This window comes from Thermobia domestica, chromosome 12, assembly GCF_964235325.1.
Source record: "Thermobia domestica chromosome 12, izTheDome1.hap1.1, whole genome shotgun sequence".
Lineage (NCBI taxonomy): Eukaryota > Metazoa > Arthropoda > Insecta > Zygentoma > Lepismatidae > Thermobia > Thermobia domestica.
The window spans coordinates 44,276,574-44,303,905 of record NC_137465.1 but is presented as its reverse complement, the minus strand read 5'-3'; the positions used below and the strand labels follow the sequence as shown (position 1 = coordinate 44,303,905).

At 34.3% G+C, this 27,332-nt stretch overlaps 1 protein-coding gene across 7 annotated transcripts in view; it reads left to right on the top strand.

The window, feature by feature from the left end:
- The window catches only part of LOC145666441 (uncharacterized), a 297,500-nt gene extending 271,362 nt beyond the window's left edge, over window positions 1–26,138 (top strand). For 5 of the 7 annotated variants that reach the window (XM_081733671.1, XM_081733670.1, XM_081733668.1 and 2 more), the window contains exon 3: window positions 24,512–26,138. In XM_081733671.1, coding sequence (XP_081589797.1) covers window positions 24,512–24,879 — 368 coding nt within the window. In that variant the 3' untranslated portion in view covers window positions 24,880–26,138. Of the gene's footprint in view, window positions 1–22,868 lie in introns of all 7 variants that reach the window. The other 2 variants (XR_014127747.1, XR_014127745.1) reach the window with 2 other exon arrangements.
- Window positions 26,139–27,332: the final 1,194 nt, after the last annotated feature.

Sequence of the window (27,332 nt, the reverse complement as noted above, 5' to 3'; positions counted from 1 at the left end):
AAATTCAGCGTAGCATAACAACAAAAGCTGCTTTTCATATATATATATATATATATATATATATATATATAATGATTGGTAAGATTAGTAAGATGAGTGTAGGGGCGCCGAATTCTACTTCGCCCCGGGCGCCGAAATCTCTAGCTACGGCTCTGACTGTATAACATTTGAGGAGTAAGATATTACTAAAGAAGGATTTTTGAAATTTCGACGAGTAAGAGGGGGGAAATGGAGTGGCAATTATTATAGTTAAATGTTTATATCTCCAAATCTCTGAAGGGTACATAGATATGTATACAAAATTTGGTATAGGACATCACATTTAAAATAATTAGAAACGTGTTTCACCGTTTTTTGATATTTCCCCTAGAAGGAAAGAAAAGATGATGGGGCTATAATTGTTATAACAAGATGACCATATCTCGAAACCTTTAAGATTGAAGAAATGAAATTTGGCATTTAGACTTTTCGATTAAAATAATTAAAGAAATATTTCAGTGCTTTCTGATATTTCCCTTACTAAGAAAGAAAAAAAGGCGGGAAGAGAAAAGGACGGGGGCTGTAGTTGTTAAAATAACATGATCATGTCCTGGAATCCCTTAAGATTACGCATAGAGATATGGAATTTGGTACTTACAGTACTTTAATTTCAAAATAATTAAAAGACGAGCTTCAGCATTTTTAAATACGTGTTTTTTTCTGGAAGGAAAGAAAATGGATGGAAATTGTAATTGTTATGATATGATAACCATATCTCGAAATATCTTAAGAATAAAGATACACTAGGGATATGAAAGAATGTTATAATCGTATTCTTGCCTGCGAAGGACAGAAACAAAGCCTGAAATATAAGGTAAGAGGTTGTATGTAGGCCGAGCAAACGCAGGGGTCTGGGGACGAAGTCTCCAGCTAGTCGAAGGGGACAACACAAGGGGATAACACAAATACTGTATTAACATATATAAAAAAAATAAATAAAATTGATTTAAAACGGTGTAATAGGTAAATTGTATTAGTATATTATAATAATGGAACGGGTAGTACTGTATAGTGGGATTATAGTTATAGTGTATTGCTTATTACATGGAGACCATTAATTAAATGATTTATGATATTTTATTTAGATGTGATAGATAGTAGAATAAAAAAGATTGAATAAAAATAATAAGAAGAATGTATAATGTAATTAATTAATATTTAGAATAAAAGAAATAATTATATATAAGTTAAATGTACACATATATTATGATACTAAAAGAAAGAAGCATATAATAGTTATAAAAGTATGTAAATTGCTAATAGATAATTTTGATTTGTTATATTATACCATATATTAGTTATACTGTTTTTTGAGTTTATACTTAATGTTTTGACGACAGCTACTCAGAGAATTCATGTTGAAGCTTTGAACGAAACGAAGTGAATTTGAAATGGTGGAAGCCGAATGAATGATCGTTGAATGAATTGTTGAATGATTGTTGAATGATTTTGTTTATATTTTTTTATATATTTGTAAATGTTTTTGTTTGTTATAACTAGTTAGCATTATATTTTTGAATTTTAGACTAGTTAAAAATAGTTTTTTAATAAATATTATTATGTATACAAATATAGTGTTGGTTTATTTCTTTTTTGTTTAGTTTTGGAAAATCCGTGTATTTGTTCACCAGAACATTACCATATATTTTGTTTTTTTAATTGTTTTGTAAACAATAGATTAGATTACAGAAGCACATATCGAGGTCAGCTAGATGTTATGTTATAGTTTGTTGTGGGAAAGTTAATTTTTTAGTTTACACAACCTGGCCTCAGCTTATTTTTACTTTTAGATGCTTAACTATTTCCTCACCTTCCGCGTACCAAATATTTGCACTGAAAAATATTTAAAAAATAAATAAAATTGATTTAAAACGGTGTAATAGGTAAAGTGTATTAGTATATTATAATAATGGAACGGGTAGTACTGTATAGTGGGATTATAGTTATAGTGTATTCCTTGTTACATGGAGACCATTATTTAAATGATTTATGATATTTTATTTGGATGTAATAGATAGTAGAATAAAAGAGATTGAATAAAAATAAGGAGAAGAATGTATAATGTAATTAATTAATATTTAGAATAAAAGAAATAATTATATATAAGTTAAATGCACAAATATATAGGAGAAGCACATAATAATTATAAATTCATGTAAATTTAATAATAGATAATTGTTAATAGATAATTTTAACTTGTTATATTATACCATATATTAGTTATACTTTTTTGAGTTTACATTTAAAGTTTTAACAACAGCTACTTAGAAACTTCATGTTGGAGCTTTAAACAAAACAAAGTAAATTAAAATGGTGGAGGCCAAAAATCGTTAAATAATTTTGGTTTATAAAATTTGTTTTTTAATATTTGTAAATGTTTTTGTTTGTTATAATTAGTTTACATTATTTTTTAAATTTTAAACTAGTTAGAAATAGTTTTTAAAATAAATATTATTGTTATGTATACAAATATAAAGTGTTGATTATTTTTTTTGTTTTTTTTAATTTTTTTGTTTTTTTAATTTTTTGTAAACAATAAATTAAATTACAAAAGCACATATCAAGGTCAGCTAAATGTTACGTTATAACTTGTTATAAAAAAGTTTATTTTTTAGTTTACACAACCATGGCCTCAGGTTATTTTTACTTTTAAATGCTTTAACTATTTCCTCACCTTCCGCGTATTAAATATTTGCACTAAAAATATTATTTTATGTTAATAAAAAGTACTTTATGCACTATTAAGTAATAATTTACTTATTATATAATAATATATAACAGCTAGTTAACGCAATAAATTAATGTTAGTTTGTCCAGGCACATTCAACGTTATTCCCATCATGAAGTTATCAGGATTTTAGGTCTTGTTTGAGTAGATGAATTTTCTACGTATAGAACGTGCGTCTGTATAAATCCCGTAAAGTTTAATTTTTTCTCTTTCTTTCTTTTGTAATTGGGTAAATGAAAAGGAATCTTGTGGATATACTAAAGTACTTTATTAAGAGTCTATACTTGCGGCAAACTTGATGATGTATCTACATACCATTCGTGATAAGTAAATTGAAGTATATTATAATTGCTGCACAATATTTTTGTTACAAATTTATTGGCTTCGAGCCAAAGATAAGAAATTTGAAGTTAGGGATACGAGTTTGAATCTAGGGAAAAGAAACTTTTCGTAAATTGCATCTTAATAATGGTTTAACTATTCATCAAATTTCAAGTGAACCATGAATTATTCCCAATACTAAACATAGTAAACCTCCATTCATTAGGCTATGATGTGTAGAACATTTTCAGACGTAACAGCTGACACGTGCGTATGCCCTCTTCCTCCGGCCATGAGCTACTATTACAATAACAACAATTAAATACTATTTTACTTAGTTGCTAACGATGACGATGATCATTAAAACAATTGAATAACATATTAAAGTCTGGTTTGACTTTTTTTATTTTCTTGTGGATAAAGGAGGTGATTCAAATTCGATTCGATTCTTGGTAGGTGTCATGTTTTATTTTTTTATTTTTTATTTTTTGAATTCAAACTGTAGGTACAAGTCTCATATAATGTGAGTACCAGTAATGGAACATTTAATTCCAAAGAAATACCATACGAAATCTTCTAAGTAAACAGAGAACACTTTCTCGATTCTAGTGACACGTTATCCTGAACTGAAGATAGAATAAATTTTATTTTCGAGAATTGCAAATGTGAGCAAATATGGCTTACTCTTTCTTACTACATAACCCATTACATGTAACAAATTAATTCGTTTATTAAATTAATCAACGTAGCTATAGTATGGAACACTATACTATACTGTACATCATTACATTTCTAAGTGCGTACAGTAAGATGGCCAAAAGTTTTCACATATTGAAAATTTATCTTTTTATCTTTGCAGTCTAATGCATATATCGGAACAATCTTCATCGAATGCAGTCTTACAATCGACATACGATACCTAAAAATACTGCAAAACACTGTCATATCATTCACATTGAATTAGGTGTGAGAGTTTTCAGCGTTTTTTTCACCACGACAGGGTACCTCTACACTGGTTATATTTGCAAATGATTGACAAAATTATAGATTAAAAGACAAGATTCCGTTCAGTGGCCATCTCGATCCCCTGTTCTATATCGCTCTGGAGCTGGAGTCACTTGAAAGTAGAAATGTCCAAGACGAAAAGTGGCAACACGGAACATTTCGGACAGTGAATCCTCAAAACTTGTGTGTTTATAGGTGCCCGGAGAGATAGCAAGCTATTCAACACGAACGACTGGTCGTACAATTATAACTCTCATAGAAAAATGATATAACTCAAAAAATAACTCTGACACACAATGTTGAAGATGGTCCTAAAGGTTGGGATAGACTTGTATAAAAACATCTCAGGCGTAGGTGGAGATGTAACGGCTCAAAAAAAAAAAAAAAAAAAAAAAAGACTTTTTCGAACAAGTAACGAAGTCTTTTTCACGGCTTTTTTTTTTGCCTGGGAAATTTTGGTCATTTTTGAACATTTCAACTTGAAATAAGAAATAACAGTATATTCCACTTTTCCCAATTGTATCATGAAAAGGTATTTAATTACTGCATTTTAAAGGGGAAAATACGAGAAGTTCAATAATCGAGAATAATCGATCACTCGATAGGAAAGACAAACGGGGAATCGATGGACGCAATAGATATTCTACTTTAAGAGAATTGTTTGTAGAGCTATTAGAGAAATATTGTACGATAAAAATGTTTTAGTGAAAATTTAATAATATTAGCAATAACTATTCTGAAAAGTTTGATTTGGGTTTAACATCTCTTTCAGCAGCGAGGCTATGTGAGACCTGGGCCTACAGCTTAACGAGGGATACGAACCACATGAGCTTCAACCAGGAATCGACATCGGAGCTCACTATTTCGAAAATGCAATACTTAAACTTACCAACCCAAACCATTTGGCATAACAGTCCTTTATGTGGGCATGAGCCGCTTCCACAAGAAACAATTTACAAGGCATTAATAGTATATTTTCAGAAGAAAGAAGTCATACTTCATGAATTCAAATATGCAAATTTAAGATAGTTTAATACCAAATCGTAAAAATTTTACATTTTATACAACTAATGTCTAACCTAATCTAAAATACTGTAACTCGCCTCTACTTTGTTGGAAAATCGTGAAAAATATAAATTTTATTCAATTAATGTCTGGCTGCTTTCTGTAACACGATCAGTTATGATAAGTAAACGTGTTTTCTAGTTTTGTTTCTTCAATTACACATACGTATAATATGTATGCTTTTAATAATTGAAGAATGTCGTATGGGAACATTTTGGAATATAATTTGATATTTCTATAAGTTGCATTTGAGAATAAACACAAGATTGCATCTGATTTCTTATTCATTTAATTTTGTATATCAAGTAGAAAAAACATTTTTCAAAAAAACGAAAGATGAAAACATCCAAAATCGTATATATTCGTCTCTTCTCCATCTTAAGTTGTGATCTGTGTGTTTTCTGTCCATTTTCTAAGAAGGAAGACGAAAGTCTGTGTATTTTCTTCCTCTTTTTTGTGACACTTAGAACGAGGAAAAAAGGGAGAGGAAGAAAGCTGGGAGAGAAGGGAAGTTCCCGAAGGATAGAATTCCAGGGAGGAAATGATGGGAACCGTCGGTGCAAGAGTTTTCACTTACGACTGCTAGGGGTAACAGGATGGGTGAAGGCGTCGCTGAATTCTAGACAAAGATTTTTTTTGCTTCTTTTCTTACTTCTTTCTTTTATTTTCCTGAAATGGGGAACGAAAAAAAACGAAAAAGGAGGGTATGGAGTGGATAAGTAAAGTAGTAGTAGAAATGTGGTTGAATGTTACACCACAAATCGACTTCGAAAGAACCCACCACCAACGTGATTTTTAAAATATCAAGATGATTTCTGAATTGAATGTTGCTTTAAAGGAACACAATACAGATATTATAGAAGGCAGAGTTGATTTCAGGTTTATTTCACGAATGTAGGGTGACAATATAACAGACTTAAATTGGAGGATCCCAACAAAATAAATATTATTTTTTTAATGTATTGAATGATTCCGATCTTCAATATCTCTCGAATTAAAATATCTTCTTTTCGTATAAAATACACAATTTTTAATAAAAGTTTGAAGTGCTGATTTAAGTGCTTTAGCTATTTTTTTCTCAGCTCTTCCCTCATATAAAAAAACAGTGTTACACTTTCCTTCATGGCCCTCACGTGTGTCCCTATCTTTTCAGTTCTGAGGCTGTATGAGACATGGATCTACACTTGAATGCAGAATCCGAAGCACGTGTATTTCATCCAGGAAGAATCGAACGGGGTATATCCCACTTCACGCTAACCGTTCAGCTACACGGGAGCTTTTTGATGCTCATTTAGATAAAATAGTGTCGTGTTATACTATATAATACAGCCAGTAATTGTAAAAAAGAATTAAAATTTGCAACATACCACTTTTATAGACTAGCATATTGCAAAATGTTTGCACAAACTAGGTAGAACGTGAGATTTAGCAATAAACAAGAGCTGTTTTCTTCTTTTTTTCTATGAAAACATAGGCATACATTACAACTTCGAGACAATATTATTGAATCATTCCATATAGGATAAATTCCATCCGGAGTACACCAACATGGAAGAAGGGAATGTATCTGGAATTTGCATTCTTATCACAGAAACTGCTATGCAGAATTAGGGAGACAACTGTGGGTGTATGTATGTTACATCGTGATAACAGGTGAATAATAGTTTTTGATGCTAATGAACGGGATTAGCAACATAATTCAGATCTTTGCCCTGACTTCCTCTCCTCCTGCTTCCAATTTCATTAACTGGAATAGCGTATCTACCCTCGCCCTTCCCATCAAAAATCAACCGAACCCCACTTACGGTTAGGCACATGGTAAACTGAGGATCACGAAGCAAGTTAAATTGTCTATTTTATATATATATATAGCAAATATTTCAATCAATCTTTTGCCATGCTCTGTGAGAAACATAAAATTCAATATTAAAATATATACAAGATGAACAAATTATAATAGTAACTAGCTAACTCTCTACAAAGCGCATCATTCACATATGAGCATGAATCTCCTTGTCATTCCTCACAACATCTGTATATGATACTTTACAGACACAAGTGAAGGACGTCTTGACAAAAATTGACAAGGGTATCATAAAGTGGAGATTTTTCGATTATTTTTTTTTCAATATCCCGCACTGTTTGCAAGATTTGAGCCTATTTCCTGTTGGAGTTGCTAATTCATGTATGATCAGTGTTTTCTTTCTCCTTGCATGTAATATGTAATAATAACAAACAAACACATTACACACGTAATTAATTATAATATCAGTGATATATGGTGTTTATTGGGCAAAACACTCCAAACAATAAAGGTTCATCTTGGACTGGAGAAACGATTATCCTTCGTTTTTCATTATCATTCGGACATAACACAAACACCGCAGAAGATATACTAACCCATATACGAATGTGTGGTGTTGGAATGTATAACTCGTACGATATGATGCATTACTTAAAATTTCAATAATTCCAGTACCTCTAAAAAAAGAAAAAAAAAAAGAAAAAAAAAGAAATTAAGGCTTTTTTTTAAAAATAATCAATTAGAACTCAACAATCTACATAAAATTTGCAATCAATCAGTGAAAAGGGCATCTTTCTATAGCTAGTGATTTCCAAGATATTACTGTAAAAAGAAATGGCTATAAACATATAAACGTCCATAAACATATAAACGTTTCTTGACCACAAACATATAAACCTAGTATTTTAATATATAAACTAGTACTTTTGCTTCGAATGACGAAATACGCAACATGTAATAGTATGAAGAAGAAGAAGAAGAAGAAGAAGAAGAAGAAAAATTATGGTGACAGGATATGGATACAATTGTTAAATTTTAATTTATTCATCAAGAATATAAAGTTCGATTTGGTTGGTTGGTTGTAATTTAGTATCTTTTTCAGCATCAAAGCTATACGAAACATGGACGTAACAGTTTTAATGCCTTCAAATTTCAAGGCTCTACCATCGGAAATTGAACCGGAATCCCGCGCACGTAAGTCACATGCGCTAGGAAGTAGTCCAGGAGACGAGGCATATAAAGTTCGGGCTTAATAATAAAACTTAAAAGTTGCTGTAAAATGATATACAACAAATTTACTAAACGAACCAAGAGTACAATATTATCGTCTTAAAATCTACAATACGATAATCCAAAGGGAACACCAGATCCTTGAATGAAAAAAAAAAAGTGAAAGACATTCACACCAGAATAGGAAAGAAAAAGGAAAGAAAGAACTACTCAGATTGAAGAACCATAGTATTCTGAATGTTCAAACTCACAAGCCTGGCTTCCAGACTACATGTCATTGTGTACAAAAGAAAATTAACAAATATATATATACATACATATATATATATATAGATATATATATATATATATATATATATATATATATATATATATATATATATATAGTTCATTTTTCAGTGAATAGGTACTGAGTATGAAAGATTTAATGTTATTGAAATATATATAATGTGTGTGTGTGCTTCATTATACACATAATAAGTTCCTGAAAAGATATGTTCATTAATACGTATATATGTTCAACTTTATTTCCTTATAACTTACATGTTAGCATGAGTAATTTTAAACCATATCACTGCTTTTGGTGAACAAACAAATCGCTGTTAGTTATCTGTTTAATTAAATAGCATAGTACTATATATACACACACACGAAAATAACAACATTTTGTGAATTCAAATTCTATTTTATATGCCAAGTCAATAGTTTTGTGAATAAAAGAGAGATATAATGGCTAAAAGATATTCATAGACATTACAAAAAAAGGGAAAAAAAATACGAAAAACCTGGCCATTGGTTAGAATATATGGACAAAAACATATTTTCTCATTATTTCACTATTCACATATTGAATTTAACGAATATACACATATTAACTAACCTCAACTAGTTACAAATAAAATTTGTATAATCCTTTTCTGTCTCCGTTTCTTAATTTACTTCAGCTCATAATGAAGCGGTGAAAGCACACTGCCTTGGGGTACACCTCTTTTTTTTTCTTTCCACACGGTAAAAAAAAATCTATACGTAGAATCATCAAAGGACTTTTTTCTTTTTTTCATATTATCTTTATACATTGCCATTCTGCTAATATAGTCCCAAAATGCGCACACCACTTAATTACATGTACTATATGAAATCGTCTTTTTTTCTTTCTTTCTTTCTTTCTTTCTCCATCCTACCTCTAGCATTTCAACACTAATTAAAATCGAACCTTTCACATACCGGTACCTCTTCCCTATTTGCACTCAGTGTGGTTGCTTTCATAGTTACCTCATTTTTTTCTAAATGTTATATTCACTTGTAGATTATATTCATATTCAAAGAGATGGTTGTAAATGGAAAAGATCCTAAGGCGACAAAATAGCCACAAAGGGGGACTGACAATTTTTTTTCTTTAATCATGGACCTGTGCAGATTTTTTTCCCTACTAGCCCTTTATATTATGCGTATATTATCAACTTCGAGTTTTTTCTTTCACTTTTTCTTTCTATTCTTTTTTCCGAGCACTTAATGGTAACGTGTCCTTGTCGTTTACAGCTAACACACACGATTCGAGGACTTTATTTGGTATAAGGATATAAGGAATAAGAGAATATCTGACTAGAACCGAAGTGTTTAACTTCTTGTTTGTTGTCCCTCTTCCCTTGAAAAAGTAGGAGGCATTAGCTTGTTGAAGGTTTTATCTAATTATGTAACCAAGCAAGAACACATATCTACGAGGCCACGTTTTCCAATACGACGGGTCCCTAGTTCGATCCCAGCCCAGGTGAGTTTGTGATTAACTATATCGTGTTCGTAGGTTTTATCGGATTCTTCTATTTCCTCCCACATTCTCATTCCACAAATTATTATTTAACAACATTCAATTTCATTAAGCAATAAGCATCCGTCTCCTTTAGGTTAACCCTTTCACAGAGGAAGTCGACTTTTGTCGACAGAACCAAATTTCCTTAACATGCGAATGTCGATGATAGTCGACGTGTTAAACTTTGTTTGTCCGTATCTTGGCTTTGTCGAGAGTAGTCGCCAAAGTTGTACCATTCATTTTTGTTTGTGTTCTATTGTTTTCGATAAACAATAGAAATCACACAGAAAACATTTGGCGACTACAATCGACAAACCCAAGATACAGACAAATTTTAACACGTCGATTATAATCGACATTCGCAGGTTAGGGAAAATTTTTTCCGTCGCCTTCCACAGTGAAAGGGTTAAAGGCATAATTGCGGGACATTAAACTAAAACTTTCATTCATTCATTCAGCATCTATCTGTCAGGATCTAGGGAGAAAAATAATAAATCACCTTCTTTTACCTAGACCAGTATATAGTCTACTGGGTGTTTCAAAAGAACATCGACAACTTTTGGAAGGTGATTCCTGACGCTAAGATAAGACAAAAAGTATAGACTAATCTGGGCGCATAAAGGTTTTCTTTCGGAATTATATCCTGCCAAAAACATGAAAAAATGAAATTTAAAGGTCCATAGGTCCAAAACGATGGGACCTACCGTAGTCGAGTCAAGACTAGTATGTGCTCTATCCAAATATCCATGTTTCACAATCCTGCGGTACTTCCGGAACAATTTTTATAGAGGTGAGTAGTTTAAATTATATGTCGTAGCCAAATTCCTTCCATACAAATTGCTATGTGAGTATCTTAGGATCCTGGAAAATATATTTTTGGATAGCGCACATAATATTAGTTCCTAAGTGAAGTCTTGACCCGACTACGGTAGATCCCATAGTTTTGGAGCTATGGATCTTTAAAACTTTCTTTTTTCATATTTTCGGCAACCTATAGAAAGCATTTGTGCACCCAGGTTCGTCTATACTTTTAATCTTAATTACCTTGGCGTCAGGAATTACCTCCCAAACGTTGTCGGTTTGAAACACCCTGTAATAGACATTCAGTACACAGTTAACTGGTAAGAGTCAGCCACGCTAGATTTGAGTCTACACTGCTCCTCTATAAGGAAGGAATTTTCCCTGAAGTACCAAGTAGGCTTAATTTTTCATCTCTGCTTTTATGTACCTAGGTATTTATATTTTTAAAAGAAATCATCAATGAAACCACGACGGATATTGCTAATTAGAATGAAATTACACAGCACACGGTTCATCACATTACCCAAAATAAAGTATTTATGCTTGTCACAACTTTCAGTTCTACTTTTATTTGCCTTACATCACTTTCACTTACAAGCTCAAGTTTACAGCAAGCTAGGATAGAAAAGTTCTACAAGTGAGCTTACAATTCATTTGGAATTCACTTGTGATACAAGCTACCAATCCACTTAGCATAACGGCCTTTTGTGGGCCCGAGCCGCTCCAACGCCATCTGTTAGCGATGTACTGAACTACGCCAAGCCTAGCGACTAACACGTGAGTGCGTTGTGTTGCCCTGTCTGTAACAGGCGTATAACGAGCTCTCTACACCTAGTGGCTGTCATGTCTTTTATTAACGTTAAGTTCTCAGTTTGTCTTACGACACTGGGTGGACGATGCAAACTGGGAAGCACTGGCCGGGAATCCAACCCGGGACCACACGGATGTAAGTCCAATGCTCTAACCACTGGACAATATTATAATTCAATAAAAAATGAAGTAAACGAGTTATTTGTCGTTTTAAACTTTAACCATATAGTGTATGTCGTCTTCAGGCCCGTATCCAGGGGGGTCTAGGGGGCCGCCCCCCAAAAAATTTTCGCTGTCCCCTAAAATTTTCACGGTAGGCTTGCAAATGCACTATAATATGGTGATGAACTATAAATGATTGGATCGGGCCCCCCTAACTTCAGCAGACCCCCCCTACATTTTTGGGCTGGCTACCGGCCTGGTCGTCTTGCTTACTGTCTTAAATCGAAACGTGATAAAGAAGTATTTAATATCAGTTTCATCTGGAGAGGTAGAGTGTTTATCGTACTGCATCAAATTTTAGGTTTACAAAAATGGTTCTTTCTTGATTTTTTCAAAAACTACGCATTAGGACTTAGGCTCACCTACATCATTTTGTTCCGCTCAATCAGATATGGATTGATATACGAAGTTCTCCACAAAGTAAGATTACATCATCAAACAAGTAAGAATTTTGTGTGTAAGTTGGTTTTCACTGTCAGCCTTCCACTTCCTTCATCCGACTGTTTCTCGTTGTTACGTGGAGCCTAGTGCGAGTGACACGTGTTTTTACAATGACTGTGCAAATTCAGATTCCTACCGAATGTGAAGAGCGCTTCGTCATATGTTTTCTCTAAGCACAAGGTAAGTGTCCAGATAATATCCACAAAGTACTTGTTGTCATTTTTCGTAACACTTGAAGAAAAATCTTGATGGACAATATTTCCATGACGATGATGAGATCAAGAATGAAGTTGAAATGTGGTTCTAGAAGCAGGTGCTATAATTCTATGCTTGTGAGGTACAGAAGCTAGTACCCTGACTTAAAAAAGTGTTTGGACAATGGCAGAAGTTACGTCGAAAACTAATTTTTCATCATTAAATACGTTGTGGTAGATATTTCTGTCAAATACACATTTCTTTTAAAACAAATACTAGCCGTTGTAACTTTACTTTTCAGACCTGCCTCGTACATCTCACCTTTGGACCTTTTCTTCTTTGTTTTTGTTAAACGATAACATTGTTAAATTTGCTTTTTACTCGTAGACAGTATCTGCTCATCTTCGACAACAGAATAAACTTGTTTTAATGACGTTATCAGTATTCATCAAACAACAGCGCAAAGTAACTTGTTTGATGAACATATCAGAGTTGCCGAATTTATTACTGTGGCTTGCATGCAGACACATGAATAATTTGCAGAAAAGCACAAGTGGCATTTTCTAACTTTCGTGTCGAACCGGAAAACAAAGTTTAACACTCCCATACAGGGGTAGATCCAGGACAGACTTTTGGGACGGGCGGGGTGTAATACTGCTACTTAGAGCTACTTTTAAGAGCTCCAAACTCTGGGATTGGTGTTATTTGTATATAAAATAAGAAAGTTTCCTCTTCTGGGGGGTGGGTGAGCGATTGCCCCGATCGCCTTTCCCCTGGATCCACCCCTGCTTCCATGCAAGTCAATGTAATGACACACCGAACAAGCTTCTCTTGCCATCTACAAGTGCATTTTCGAAATAAAACAAAGTACGCACTGTTCTGTGGTTCGATCACAACCCATTTTATCGAATAATTCAATTTTACCTTAAATTTACCCGAATTTTGCCTGAAGTGGCGCTTACCATTGTTTTCCTCCGAGCCGCTCATGTACAAGGATAGATGGCAGGAAGCTATGCTACTGTAAACGTTGATAGGAAATTGTCAACGTTCACCAAAATAGTGCTATGAAAGACCACTAGAAGGATCACTTATGACTAGTCTACATAGTAGTAATACGAATCTTATGAAAAGTTTTGTTGTTGCGTAACAAAGAAACATCATTACAAATTCTAAGAGCCATTTAATGTGAGAATGTCTATATCTTCGTAAGCCCATATACTGTACATGGGCTTATAGTTTTCTTCGAGTTGTATAATGGTATAACATTCAAAGGAACGATATTTATAAAATTGCCACACTTCCATTGAAATATTATCGACCTCAACCATATCCAATTATGTTTATCCAATTATGATGCAATTAGGTTTTCAAATTCAAATCTGTGTTGTCAGCAAAGTGTCCGAACTCATGAGGTCGGCGCTCGTGAGTTCGGATATCACACTCACTCGACATCTCCTCACGAAGAGAGCATGAAGTTAAGTGAGCGCGATGTCGGAAGGATGCTGTGATCGTGAGGTCGAGTGAGCGTGATGTGGAGATGATGCTATGAGCGTGAAGTCGAGTGAGCATGATGTCGAAATGATGTAAGCGTGATGTTGAGTGGGCGTGATGTCGAAAATGTGAGTGTGAGGTCGAAAAGATGTGAATGTTAGGTCGAGTAAGCGTGAGGTCGAAATGATGCTGTGAGCGTGAGTTTGAGAGGGGTTAGCCCAAAGTAGACCCCTTCTGTCTTCACCACACTAACAACCAAAGGTAACAGTCTGCTGAACTGGCAAACATGCCTTTTCATTTAACATAGGGTACCTTACCAGTGTTGATTCCCAAACTGCTGGTGTGATTGGAAAATTTTTCACCATTTCTAGATTGAAAACCACTTATTTCTTCTCTTTCAATTATTTCGTTGTTCCCGAACTTTTAATACACACAGTACCAGTATAGAGATGCAAGTACTCGGAATAAAAGCAAATGGTTTTTTGAAGAAATAAAAGTTTCTCCACGGCTTTTTTTTTTTTTTTTTTTTTTTGGCCTGGAGATTTTGGGATTTTTTCTGGAGCATTTCGATGTTAACAAAGACAAAACGGTGCCTTCTACTTTTACACTTTGATTGTAACACGAAAAATATTTATTATTACATTCTGAAAAAAAAAAAAAAAAAAAAAAAAAAAAAGAAAGAAAAAAAGAAAATTGGTCAACTCGATAGGAAATATATATATATAAAAAAAAGCAAATCAGTGGGAGGACTGGGCTTTCCAGTTTCAACGAATTCTTTGCAGAAATATTCGAGTGATATACAACGACAAAAATGTTTTAGAACATGTATAATAGTGTTAAAGCTTCAGTTAAGAACATTTTAAAGCTATAAAATCATTTTATGTGGAAGAATATGCGGAACAAGTATATGTCTATTGTGGATCTGGTCCGGAACTGGGGGCCTAGGTCCCCTAGCTTTTTGAGTGACAAAAATAATTTAAGCTATTATTTATAAAATTTTTGAAAATTTATAATAAACTTATGATATAATTATCATACTCTGGCTTCTTGCTGTACCCCAGTTTTTACCTTCTAAATCCGCCACTGGTATATCTATCTATTAATATACATAGCATGTATTGAGGTAGTAGAGAGGGGAGGAGCTGCGGTTAAGAAAGCAACACCAAAATTTCCAGTTTCAAACATATTGACATGACAGGACAAGTTCTGGCAATAATACAGTCAAAATAGGTCAAAAGCTACTTCTGTGAATAACACCGTTTTACTACTCTTAAGTTAAATTGGTTTAGTATATGTTTCTTAGTTTATGATACGTTTTTCTTGTCTTCCAGTTTGAGTTAAGGCACCATAAAAAGAACATGACAGCGAGTTCAGCTTACAGCTAGGGGTGTTCGATAAGGCTGAGAACCTATCGAACTTCGGACTGAAAATTTATCGAGTTGTCATCGGTTACTCGAAACCTTTCGAGTATTTGAAATTATCGAAGTTTCGGGTATTATCGAAATTTCGAGTATTATCGAAGTTTCGGGTATTATCGAAATTTCGAGTATTATCGAAGTTTCGGGTATTATCGAAATTTCGAGTATTATCGAAGTTTCGGGTATTATCGAAATTTTGAGTATTATCGAAGTTTCGGGTATTATCGACATTTCGAGTATTATCGAAGTTTCGGGTATTATCGAAATTTCGAGTATTATCGAAGTTTCGGGTATTATCGGAATTTTGAGTATTATCGAAGTTTCGGGTATTATCGAAATTTCGAGTATTATCGAAGTTTCAGGTATTATCGACATTTCGAGTATTATCGAAGTTTCGAGTATTATCGACATTTCGAGTATTATCGAAGTTTCGGGTATTATCGAAATTTCGAGTATTATTGAAGTTTCGGATATTGTCAAAAGTAGTGATGGACAGTTCGGTTCCTTCACCTCTCCAATGATTCCTTCTTGCAGCCAAACTAGTCAAACAACATTTTTCATCTGATAAGTTATTGCAAAATTGTATTTGTCAGGAGAAAGGAAAGCGTGCAGAAAGAGATTGCTTTTTCGTCCCCCCCCCCACACACACAGAAAGCGTTCATTTTTTTCCTGAATTTTATCTCTTGTTTGTTAGTTGCTAACAGCTAGCGTATTAGTGTTGCCAGAGATACAGTCTTAAGCGTACAAATAAGGTAATTTGCTCTTCATATGATATAGTATACACCCAACACCTCAACCATATTAATCACGCACGGTGTTGCTAAAATGTTATAGCAAAATTTTATTTTTAAGCCAAATGTGTTATATTCTGTCATGTTTGCTTTCTCTTAATGGCCATTAGTTCACACATTGCCGCAATCAGATATAATGATGCTTTGGGCGCAAACTCCCCCTTTAGCCTTTCAGTAAAATAAATGTTAGTCAAATCAGTGGTGATTTCAGGGGTTGTTCAGGAGGAATATTTCCCCACAAACATATCTCTGATCATGTTCACCGTGGTTTACCAGTATTTTTGCTACTTTCACCCTCCGTGTATTCAAAATCTCCCGGGGTAGGATTACCATAATTTCTGGATATTTTTAAGAATGATGTGTGTGTTTATTGAGAAGTTAAGAAAAGTCTAATCTTAACTTCCTAAAATGCTTATGCTCATTTTCTATACTTAAAATATATTTTTTATATTATTGTCTTAATTATTTTCCTGAGTAAAGTATTCTTTCGAAGAACATCTTATCGTTATTGATTTTTTCATAAATATCAGCACAAGACAGAATTGCAAGCCAAGCACTTGACCAAACACAGCGAAATTTCCAAGTCTTCCATTTTCCCTAAAATTTCGGGCATTAGTTAATCCCAGACAATTTTCCGGATCGGGCTTGAATCTAGGACGTATGATAAGACTACGCGGGGGAAACCTTGAAATCATCACTAAGTTTAATGAAGGTGAAAAACGGAAATAAATCTATTTCCTCGACAGTGAATATACAGTGTAGCATATGTTCTATACAGTTGGTTTGTACATTATAATGAATCCACACACTAGCGGATCCAGAAGCGTCGTTTGGTGGAGGCATATTGCTTCCTGGACGAATAATGTAGGTTTTAAAAACGTAAGAGTTTTGCATCAATTTAGAATAACGTGGTGCATTATTTTATATAGAGTGTTTCAAAACATCACCGCCAACGTTTGGGTTGCCACATTACCTAATTTTAGCGGATACCACCAGATTTTCAGGTCTTATATTCGTCCCCCGCTTAATCATCTCTTAATCACGAAAAACCACCCGCTTTTTTGGATTGGAGAAATATCTAAGACAACTTTGTTGATAAAGTGTTGTTATATTGAACGTAAACCGCTACATTTCTGTGTCAATCTCAATCGCGAATGGACAGATGATAGAAACAAGATGAACGCAAAAACTGTCAAATTATTACTACGGGTTTTGTACAATATGAAAGACGTATCATGCGTAGAATTTTATGATAAGATTTTATGCCATCGAGATTTTTTAAAGGAAGTTAAAGGGAATGAAAAATGTAAAAAAATTTGGCATAATCATACACATTTTGGTTCAACCCATGAATACTAATGTATGATCTCATGGGTGCGTATTTCTTTGATAACATTCTGTCCAGTTCAAATGAACACGTCTATGTTGTTAGTTGTTACCTGCCGTTTTATCCAGTGTAAAGCAGAATTGAAGCCCATTTTATCCAGTGTAAACCTGAGCGTCAAGGGGAGGGGGCTATAGCCCCTTAGCCCCCCTTGAATGCGCCCTTGTGTTCAACTAGTCTTTATATATTCAGAAATGATTGCAAATTGAACCTACAGATCGTTAGCATATTGTTTAGATTAGATTCATTATTAGTATTTTTTTATTTTAAAATGTTTATACTGTATTTCATATATTGTGAAACTGTGGTATTTTCGTATGTTAGTATGACTTCAAGTAGAAATCTTTGAAAATGATAAGAAATTTTATAAGAGATGGACCAAGACTCTTAAGTATGTTTTAGCTTTCTTACGATAAAAGTTTAGAAATTATTTTGTATTCCTTAGAGAGAAAACCGTATAAACAACATCTGCCATATATCGCTTGCTTTTTTTTTTTTGTTTTGTTTTGTTTTGTTTTTTGTTTTTTGGAAAACTTGTCTTACAGAATCCTTATTAGAGATATTTTACTGTAATACTTATTTAATACTTACTTTACAATTCGAGACTCACATTTGTTGAACTTAATAAAACATTAAAGGCAAAAACTAAATTTTCTTTACTTTAGTTTTGTTAGAAAAGTACATTGGAAGTGTCGAAATCACTAAAAAAAAATGGTCAGAAGGATCGTCAGTATTTCTAATACACAAATTCACATCAGTACTTACGGTTTAGAATCCCCCGCTTTTCTAATTTCAAAATATGGCAACCCTATCCTGAGACCAAGATAAAACAAAAAGTATAGACCGACCTGGGTGCACAAATGCTTCCTTTTGGAGTTATAGGATGCCAAAAACCTGAATAAATGAACTTTATAGGTCCATAGCTCCAATACTATAGGATCTACCGTAGTCCGGTCAAGATTTTATTTAGGAACTAGTATGTGCCCTATCCAAATATCCAAGTTTCAGAATGATCCGAATATCCCACATGACCTTTTCGTTGACATTTTCACTACAGTAACTTAAACACACTTTCCAGCACCGTTTCAGCTTGAATTAGCAGTATAACCTTGTTTCCCATAGAAAAATCTGATTACAACCGAAGTGCAATGTAATCGCAATCGATTTCAAAGACATTGGCTTCTTGTTTCGGAAAAGAAAGAAACAGTGGTGAGTAGTCTATTGTGTGCAGGACACGACAGGAGAGATAGGGTCTAATATTTCTTTCAACAACTGCAAAGCAAGTAACTGCACGACCATCTTTCTTTGAAAGTCTGTTTGCAACAATATACGAAGCAGCGGAGAGAACTCCTGAGGAAATAATGTTTTCTATTTTTCCTTAAGAAGTGATCGGAAGTTATTTTAATTTGATATGGAAATTGAATCAGAGCCATTGAAATGTAAGTCAGAGAATGTGTGTTTTTCTCCTTTCCCCTTCATTCCTTTTGTCCCTCCCTGGTACGATCCCCGACCAAGTAAGTTTGTGGTGGACAACATCGTGTCCGTGGGTTTTCTTGGCGTACTCCCGTTTCCTTCCACATTCCCATTCCACCAATTATTCCATCATCATTCACTTGCCTTAATCATACTTCTCTCTTAGCTTAACAGACATAATAGTAGGTCATTAAACTGGAAGATTTCACTTCATTTCATTTTCCTTTAGTCTTCGTTCTGTCATATGTAAAGTTCTCCCTTGTGCATAGCACCATGCCATGAGGGCATGTAGGGAGTGTGCCCTCAGTCGTAGATGAATGTGGTGTTGTCGGCACCACGCATCGACCGCATCCCCCCCCCCAGGTACGCATTGAATCTGAGGTTGGTAATGCCCAGAGCCGCACGGCATCTTATGCACAAAATCAAATATCGTAAAGTAACCAAGAGCAACAGATACCTGACATATGCATTTAGACCAATCCTCTTTAGAATCGGACAATTCATTCGAAAGTTATCGTAGCTTTCACACGCCTACGCCCAAAGTAAGAACAAATACTTCAATTCGAAAAAAAAACCCTTGTAGTATGGCAACCAAAACAATAGGTGTCTGGTGAAAGCAAACGAGAGCATTTTAAAATTAGTTCCATCAAAATCGGACAATCCGTTCGAAAGTTATCGTCGGATGCCACATACAAACAGACGGACAGGACGGCTTCGCACCCAAAATTCTAAAGGTTTGTTTCACGACAATCTCAAATACTCGAAGGAAAGTAAATTTTCGAAACGGAAGTTTGATAAGTGTTCAGTTTTATCGAATTTCCTTACTTCTACCTATATCAGTAGCTGTCTCTATACAGAACTTTAAATTAAACCTTCGAAATCGTATGCAAAATTATTTTTCTGCCTGCTCCGTTATTGGCGCAGTCGGCAAAGTGACTATTAGTAGACTAATGGTGTCTTGGATTCCAATTCCATTCAGGTGATGCATGTTTTCTCTTCCTCTTTCTCTCTTCTGACAGACTGCTTAAACCTTATACAGATCTGTGGGAAAAAAAAAACTTTTTCTTCACTTCATTGCTAAGGGAAGAAGTTTTAATATGAACACCCTGCATATATGTAATACATATTATATACAACTATGATAACCTCGAATGCATTGTTTCTTCCGAACACTCCAATAACCCCGAACTTTCCAAAATATTCAAGCGACTCAACAAATGCGATCATATTGATATATTTCTGTATTTGCTGCTTTCAAACAATTCGAGACTCTCGAAGAGTTCGAGTGTCTCGAAGTTGTCTAATGTTTTTTACATTTCGAGTGCCTCGAACACTTCGAGAGTCCCGAACATTTCGGGAGTCTCGAACATTTCGGGAGTCCCGAACATTTCGAGAGTCTCGAACATTTCGGGAGTCTCGATCATTTCGAGAGTCTCGATCATTTCGAGAGTCTCGATCATTTCGAGAGTCTCGAACATTTCGGGAGTCTCGAAAGTTCGATAATTCGATAAAATTAAAATTCTTTATCGATGAAACGGTTTTGAAATTTTATCGAATTGTTATCGATTACTCGATTATCGGAACAGCCCTACTTACAGCCACTTGATAAGGTTAGGCAACCAAACTGACAATAGTGATATGTTGGTTTGCATAACTGCTGCCAATTGTTGAAAATAGAATTTAAACTAATCAAGGGCCCGGACTAAAAATAGGATCTACAAGTAGTGAATGATGAGAACAATTGTAAAAGTTCATTACAGGAAATCAAAGTTAATACTTGAATAGAAAATAATCAAAAGCAAAAAGAAAACAGAAAAAAAGAAAAAGAAAAGAAAACAAAAGAAAATATCTGTTCATTTTTCAAAAGATCATTTTCTTTACGAGAAGAAAACTTCCACCTCTAAAAAGGCCAGATTGATACATCTCTAAGTATACACGATTTATCACAATTGAACGTCCTGCTTACAGCGATACTTGCGCTCCGAGACAGCCGCTCTACAAGTACACAATCTGTATCTTCATATGAAACAAAACTATAGTGCATAACAGCTTATAAACGACGAGCTTGGATAAGAAAAATTGCAGTTATTTTGGACATGAACACAACCCAAATAAATTCTGACACAAGTTGAAACTTTTAAATGGAAAATGTACAAAGTGAGTGCATTCTTTAATGAACCCGCACAAGCCTCTCACTATAGAGTAATGTTGGAATCCAATGAAAAAAAAGCTTTTGGGAAGGCCGAACAGAGCTATAATAATAAAGTAAGTGCCGGCATTAAGAAAGTAAGTATTAATAATACAATAATTCTGATGACTGAATAAACTTAGGCACAAGTTTGATTTTTTTTAAAAGTGCAATTTCATTCTCATCTTGGGCGGACCACAGAAAATAACCTACAGTTTAACGTGGGTTCCGGACTACATGAGCTTCCAGCGAGAATTGATTTCGAGTCTCCTAAAAGCCTTCTTCGAAAACCACGTACACTAACCATATAGCAACGACAGTAAAATTGTCCACGAGACGAGACAAGACGACACAGAATTATCGTATTGAGATACGAGACAGAATTATGGTGTTGTGATACGAGACGAGACAACCTTTTCAATAGAAAGAGATAATGATTTATTTTCCGAGACCACAGCTCACTTCCACGACATGTTTTTGAGACGAGGTAGACTCAAATTTCTACAAGGAAGCCTGGAAAATGTTAGGATAATTTAGGAGTTGTACGTAACGTAGCATTACTAACATTTTAAATGGGTATGTTTCCATTTAGAAAGGTAGTAAACCAGCTTAAAATATTACTATTGTAATGAAACCATGAACTAAGAATTTGTAAAAAAAAATATCATTTTTATTCATAAAAATTATAATGGCAATTTGGTAGGTGAAAATGGAACGAAGTTTTTTGTAATATCTTAAATGCTGGATACGTGCATAACATAATTTTCAAAAATCACAAAGACAGTATTTGTAATCAAGAAATCGTTGGAAGCAGAAGCAAAATAGTCAAGAATCACCTGTAGTCAAATAACACTGCTTGTCAGTAGTAATTAACGATTCGGATAAAATCACGAAAAAGACGAAAGCAAACCGCAAGGTAAGTTAAAGTTCAAAAATACTTATTTTTACATCATTAGATAACAACAATATTTTGTCAGGAAATGTAATTAGGACTTTCCTAAGATTTTGTAAATTTTTATATTGGCTTTTGGCGAAGGAAAAAGGAAAAATAATTACGGCAAGCAAGGACAATAGTCCATATAAAATGACCAAGTTTGCAACTAAAAATTCATTCTGCATTCTGCATTGTGGGTCCTGCATCCAGTATCGCAATGGAATGATCTATACGAAATTACAAATACCGCAAGAGAGACCATTGTCTGGTCAAAAGCAAGCGAAATATGCAATAAGGTAAAGTATGACTACAGAGAACTTTAACTGTCTATTTTGCATGCGACATGATATTAGGAGGTCTCTGAAAGTGATAGGCAAAGAAGTCTGAATGTTTAATTACTCAGCTTATTTATGTCATAATTGGCTTAGCATTGAGTAAATTTATAGTTATATGTTATGCAGTCAAGGTAACATACTATGTCTGATTATGAACTCAAAACTCTTAAATATTTACAGTTAACTAATTTATATTGTTACACAAAATTCCACTATACTACCACTGTAAGTCAGTTGTTTCATTAATAAAATATTGTCAATTGTGACAATAAGAGATTGCAACCATTCGTTTAATTTCACTCTTTTAATTTGATTTAAGAATTCACTGTTCCTTTAGTTATTGACTTGATACAATTTATTTTGATTTTTATTTCTTTAATATAAAGGTCCAGGGTTCAATTCAGAACTTGGAAAACCAATCACCGCAGCTTTAGCTCGCCTCCAGTCCATACGACGGACGCCGAGACGCCAAGCTGTTCTTCATCCACCATCAAGGGTCCTTGGTTCGGCCAGGACATCATTACTTAGCAGCTCCCAGCATAAAGTGACGCCAAGACGCCACACCACATGCGTAGCTGTTCATCATCCTTCACTAGGATCTCGCCTACATATCAAGACGAGGACCATCTACAGGAACCTTCATAGGTTGCCTACTCTAAGTCGCAACTTTCAGCAGCTCAATTTACAGAGGCCTAGTTGCAGACCACATCATTTCCCATTACATCCAGTCTTCACTTCGATTTTTGTGGAGTGACTGGGGACATTCTTTGTTCATCGATGGCCACGATGAGGACAATTAGAAGACCTCGTTTTTCACCTCCTAGTGTTCGAAGTGAGAGCGCAATCATTCAAGTGGAAATTATGTTCATCACCTAGGTGTTTTCACAATGCTTGGTTTTTGTCAGTTTATTCAGTGTTTATACGAACTAAGAATTTTTAAACGAATGACATACACTAAAGGTATTGTTCGGGAATTTTTCTTCCAGTTTGTGGGGTAATGTAATGAAACCATGAACTAAGAATTTGTAAAAAAAAATATCATTTTTATTCATAAAAATTGTAATGGCAATTTGGTAGGTGAAAATGAAACGAAGTTTTTTGTAATATCTTAAATGCTGGATACGTGCATAACATTATTTTCAAAAATCACAAGGACAGTATTTGTAATCAAGAAATCGTTGGAAGCAGAAGCAAAATAGTCAAGAATCACCTGTAGTCAAATAACACTGCTTGTCAGTAGTAATTAACGATTCGGACAAAATCACGAAAAAGACGAAAGCAAACCGCAAGGTAAATTAAAGTTCAAAAATACTTATTTTTACATCATTAGATAACAACAATATTTTGTCAGGAAATGTAATTAGGACTTTCCTAAGATTTTGTAAATTTTTATATTGGCTTTTGGCGAAGGAAAAAGGAAAAATAATTACGGCAAGCAAGGACAATAGTCCATATAAAATGACCAAGTTTGCAACTAAAAATTCATTCTGCATTCTGCATTGTGGGTCCTGCATCCAGTATCGCAATGGAATGGTCTATACGAAATTACAAATACCGCAAGAGAGACCATTGTCTGGTCAAAAGCAAGCGAAATATGCAATAAGGTAAAGTATGACTACAGAGAACTTTAACTGTCTATTTTGCATGCGACATGATATTAGGAGGTCTCTGAAAGTGATAGGCAAAGAAGTCTGAATGTTTAATTACTCAGCTTATTTATGTCATAATTGGCTTAGCATTGAGTAAATTTATAGTTATATGTTATGCAGTCAAGGTAACATACTATGTCTGATTATGAACTCAAAACTCTTAAATATTTACAGTTAACTAATTTATATTGTTACACAAAATTCCACTATACTACCATTGTAAGTCAGTTGTTTCATTAATAAAATATTGTCAATTGTGACAATAAGAGATTGCAACCATTCGTTTAATTTCACTCTTTTAATTTGATTTAAGAATTCACTGTTCCTTTAGTTATTGACTTGATACAATTTATTTTGATTTTTATTTCTTTAATATAAAGGTCCAGGGATCAATTCAGAACTTGGAAAACCAATCACCGCAGCTTTAGCTCGCCTCCAGTCCATACGACGGACGCCGAGACGCCAAGCTGTTCTTCATCCACCATCAAGGGTCCTTGGTTCGGCCAGGACATCATTACTTAGCAGCTCCCAGCATAAAGTGACGCCAAGACGCCACACCACATGCGTAGCTGTTCATCATCCTTCACTAGGATCTCGCCTACATATCAAGACGAGGACCATCTACAGGAACCTTCATAGGTTGCCTACTCTAAGTCGCAACTTTCAGCAGCTCAATTTACAGAGGCCTAGTTGCAGACCACATCATCTCCCATTACATCCAGTCTTCACTTCGATTTTTGTGGAGTGACTGGGGACATTCTTTGTTCATCGATGGCCACGATGAGGACAATTAGAAGACCTCGTTTTTCACCTCCTAGTGTTCGAAGTGAGAGCGCAATCATTCAAGTGGAAATTATGTTCATCACCTAGGTGTTTTCCCAATGCTTAGTGTTTGTCAGTTTATTCAGTGTTTATACGAACTAAGAATTTTTAAACGAATGACATACACTAAAGGTATTGTTCTTGAATTTTTCTTCCAGTTTGTGGGGTAATGTAATGAAACCATGAACTAAGAATTTGTAAAAAAATATCATTTTTATTCATAAAAATTGTAATGGCAATTTGGTAGGTGAAAATGGAACGAAGTTTTTTGTAATATCTTAAATACTGGATACGTGCATAACATTATTTTCAAAAATCACAAAGACAGTATTTGTAATCAAGAAATCGTTGGAAGCAGAAGCAAAATAGTCAAGAATCACCTGTAGTCAAATAACACTGCTTGTCAGTAGTAATTAACGATTCGGACAAAATCACGAAAAAGACGAAAGCAAACCGCAAGGTAAATTAAAGTTCAAAAATACTTATTTTTACATCATTAGATAACAACAATATTTTGTCAGGAAATGTAATTAGGACTTTCCTAAGATTTTGTAAATTTTTATATTGGCTTTTGGCGAAGGAAAAAGGAAAAATAATTACGGCAAGCAAGGACAATAGTCCATATAAAATGACCAAGTTTGCAACTAAAAATTCATTCTGCATTCTGCATTGTGGGTCCTGCATCCAGTATCGCAATGGAATGGTCTATACAAAATTACAAATACCGCAAGAGAGACCATTGTCTGGTCAAAAGCAAGCGAAATATGCAATAAGGTAAAGTATGACTACAGAGAACTTTAACTGTCTATTTTGCATGCGACATGATATTAGGAGGTCTCTGAAAGTGATAGGCAAAGAAGTCTGAATGTTTAATTACTCAGCTTATTTATGTCATAATTGGCTTAGCATTGAGTAAATTTATAGTTATATGTTATGCAGTCAAGGTAACATACTATGTCTGATTATGAACTCAAAACTCTTAAATATTTACAGTTAACTAATTTATATTGTTACACAAAATTCCACTATACTACCATTGTAAGTCAGTTGTTTCATTAATAAAATATTGTCAATTGTGACAATAAGAGATTGCAACCATTCGTTTAATTTCACTCTTTTAATTTGATTTAAGAATTCACTGTTCCTTTAGTTATTGACTTGATACAATTTATTTTGATTTTTATTTCTTTAATATTTAACTTTTTTGACTTACGGTACACTATATTAGATAATAATAATAATATAAATTGTACTATAAATAAAACACTAAAAAGAATAATGCGATCCCATATCCTTTTATCATAGGCAACTGACATTTATTTAGTACTGTGCAGGTTGCATACAAGCTAGGAAAGGCCATAGGTTTTAAACGGAATATGGATATCCACCGTTAAAATCAGTTACATGTTAAGATGTTGACAGGTTGATTCCATTAACGAACTCAGAGGAGATAATCGTTCTATAAATATTTATCTTTAAAAATAATAAATCAAAAGTTCACTTTCGCTCAAGAGTTATTGTGTAAAGTAATGTGCATACATACATACTAATATTAGTGTAACTACACTAAGGCCCATTAGTGTGATCCTAATAAAACCAGTTCGCAGTCAGCAGAGAAGTTTAGAAAGTTGAAGAGTAAAGCCCGCGTCGTAGAATTTCATAAATTTTGAACTTCTAAAAATTACAGGAGCAAGGACTTGCGTGTCTGATAGTAAGCACTTCCCGAAGATGGTTGGAATCCTCAATTTGCAACAAAAGACAAATGAATGTTTGTCACTATAGACTTTCTGTAAAAGCTTCGTTATGTATCTCCCTCATTCAGTGTACAAAATATTCATTCTCCAGCCAGTGTCGTTTCGTATGACTCTTCTCTCCCCCCTCCCCATCACCACCGGTACTTTGACTCTCAAAAACAGTGGATGAGGGAGTAAAAGAAGTATGGGGAGCAATGCGAAATGACAGAGGGTCTAGGTGTTATAGGCTAATATACCTCTGACGCGTGGGGCCATCACTTTTCTACTAAATGGCAACGGTGCTGTCAGCGAATGACAAGTAATGGGAACTTGTATGACCATCCTGTTTTCATCTGTCTCTGCTCCCCCACTCCCTTCTCATTCACCCACACACACGCGCGCACACTTTGCGTGACACAGACATATATACACCGTCACACATTTGAAGATTTGAATTCACATATCATCTGTCAACCCTCTCTCTCACCCTCCCAACCCCCAAATCCTCGTCCATCTTTTGCCATTTTGGTCATTGCAGTCCTATACCCGACCATACCTTCATTTGTTACACTGTCTCGCTATAGCTTCACCATTCCCTTCCTACACTTGGTTGTTTCGCTTCGTTGTTGCAGTATATAAATGGAAT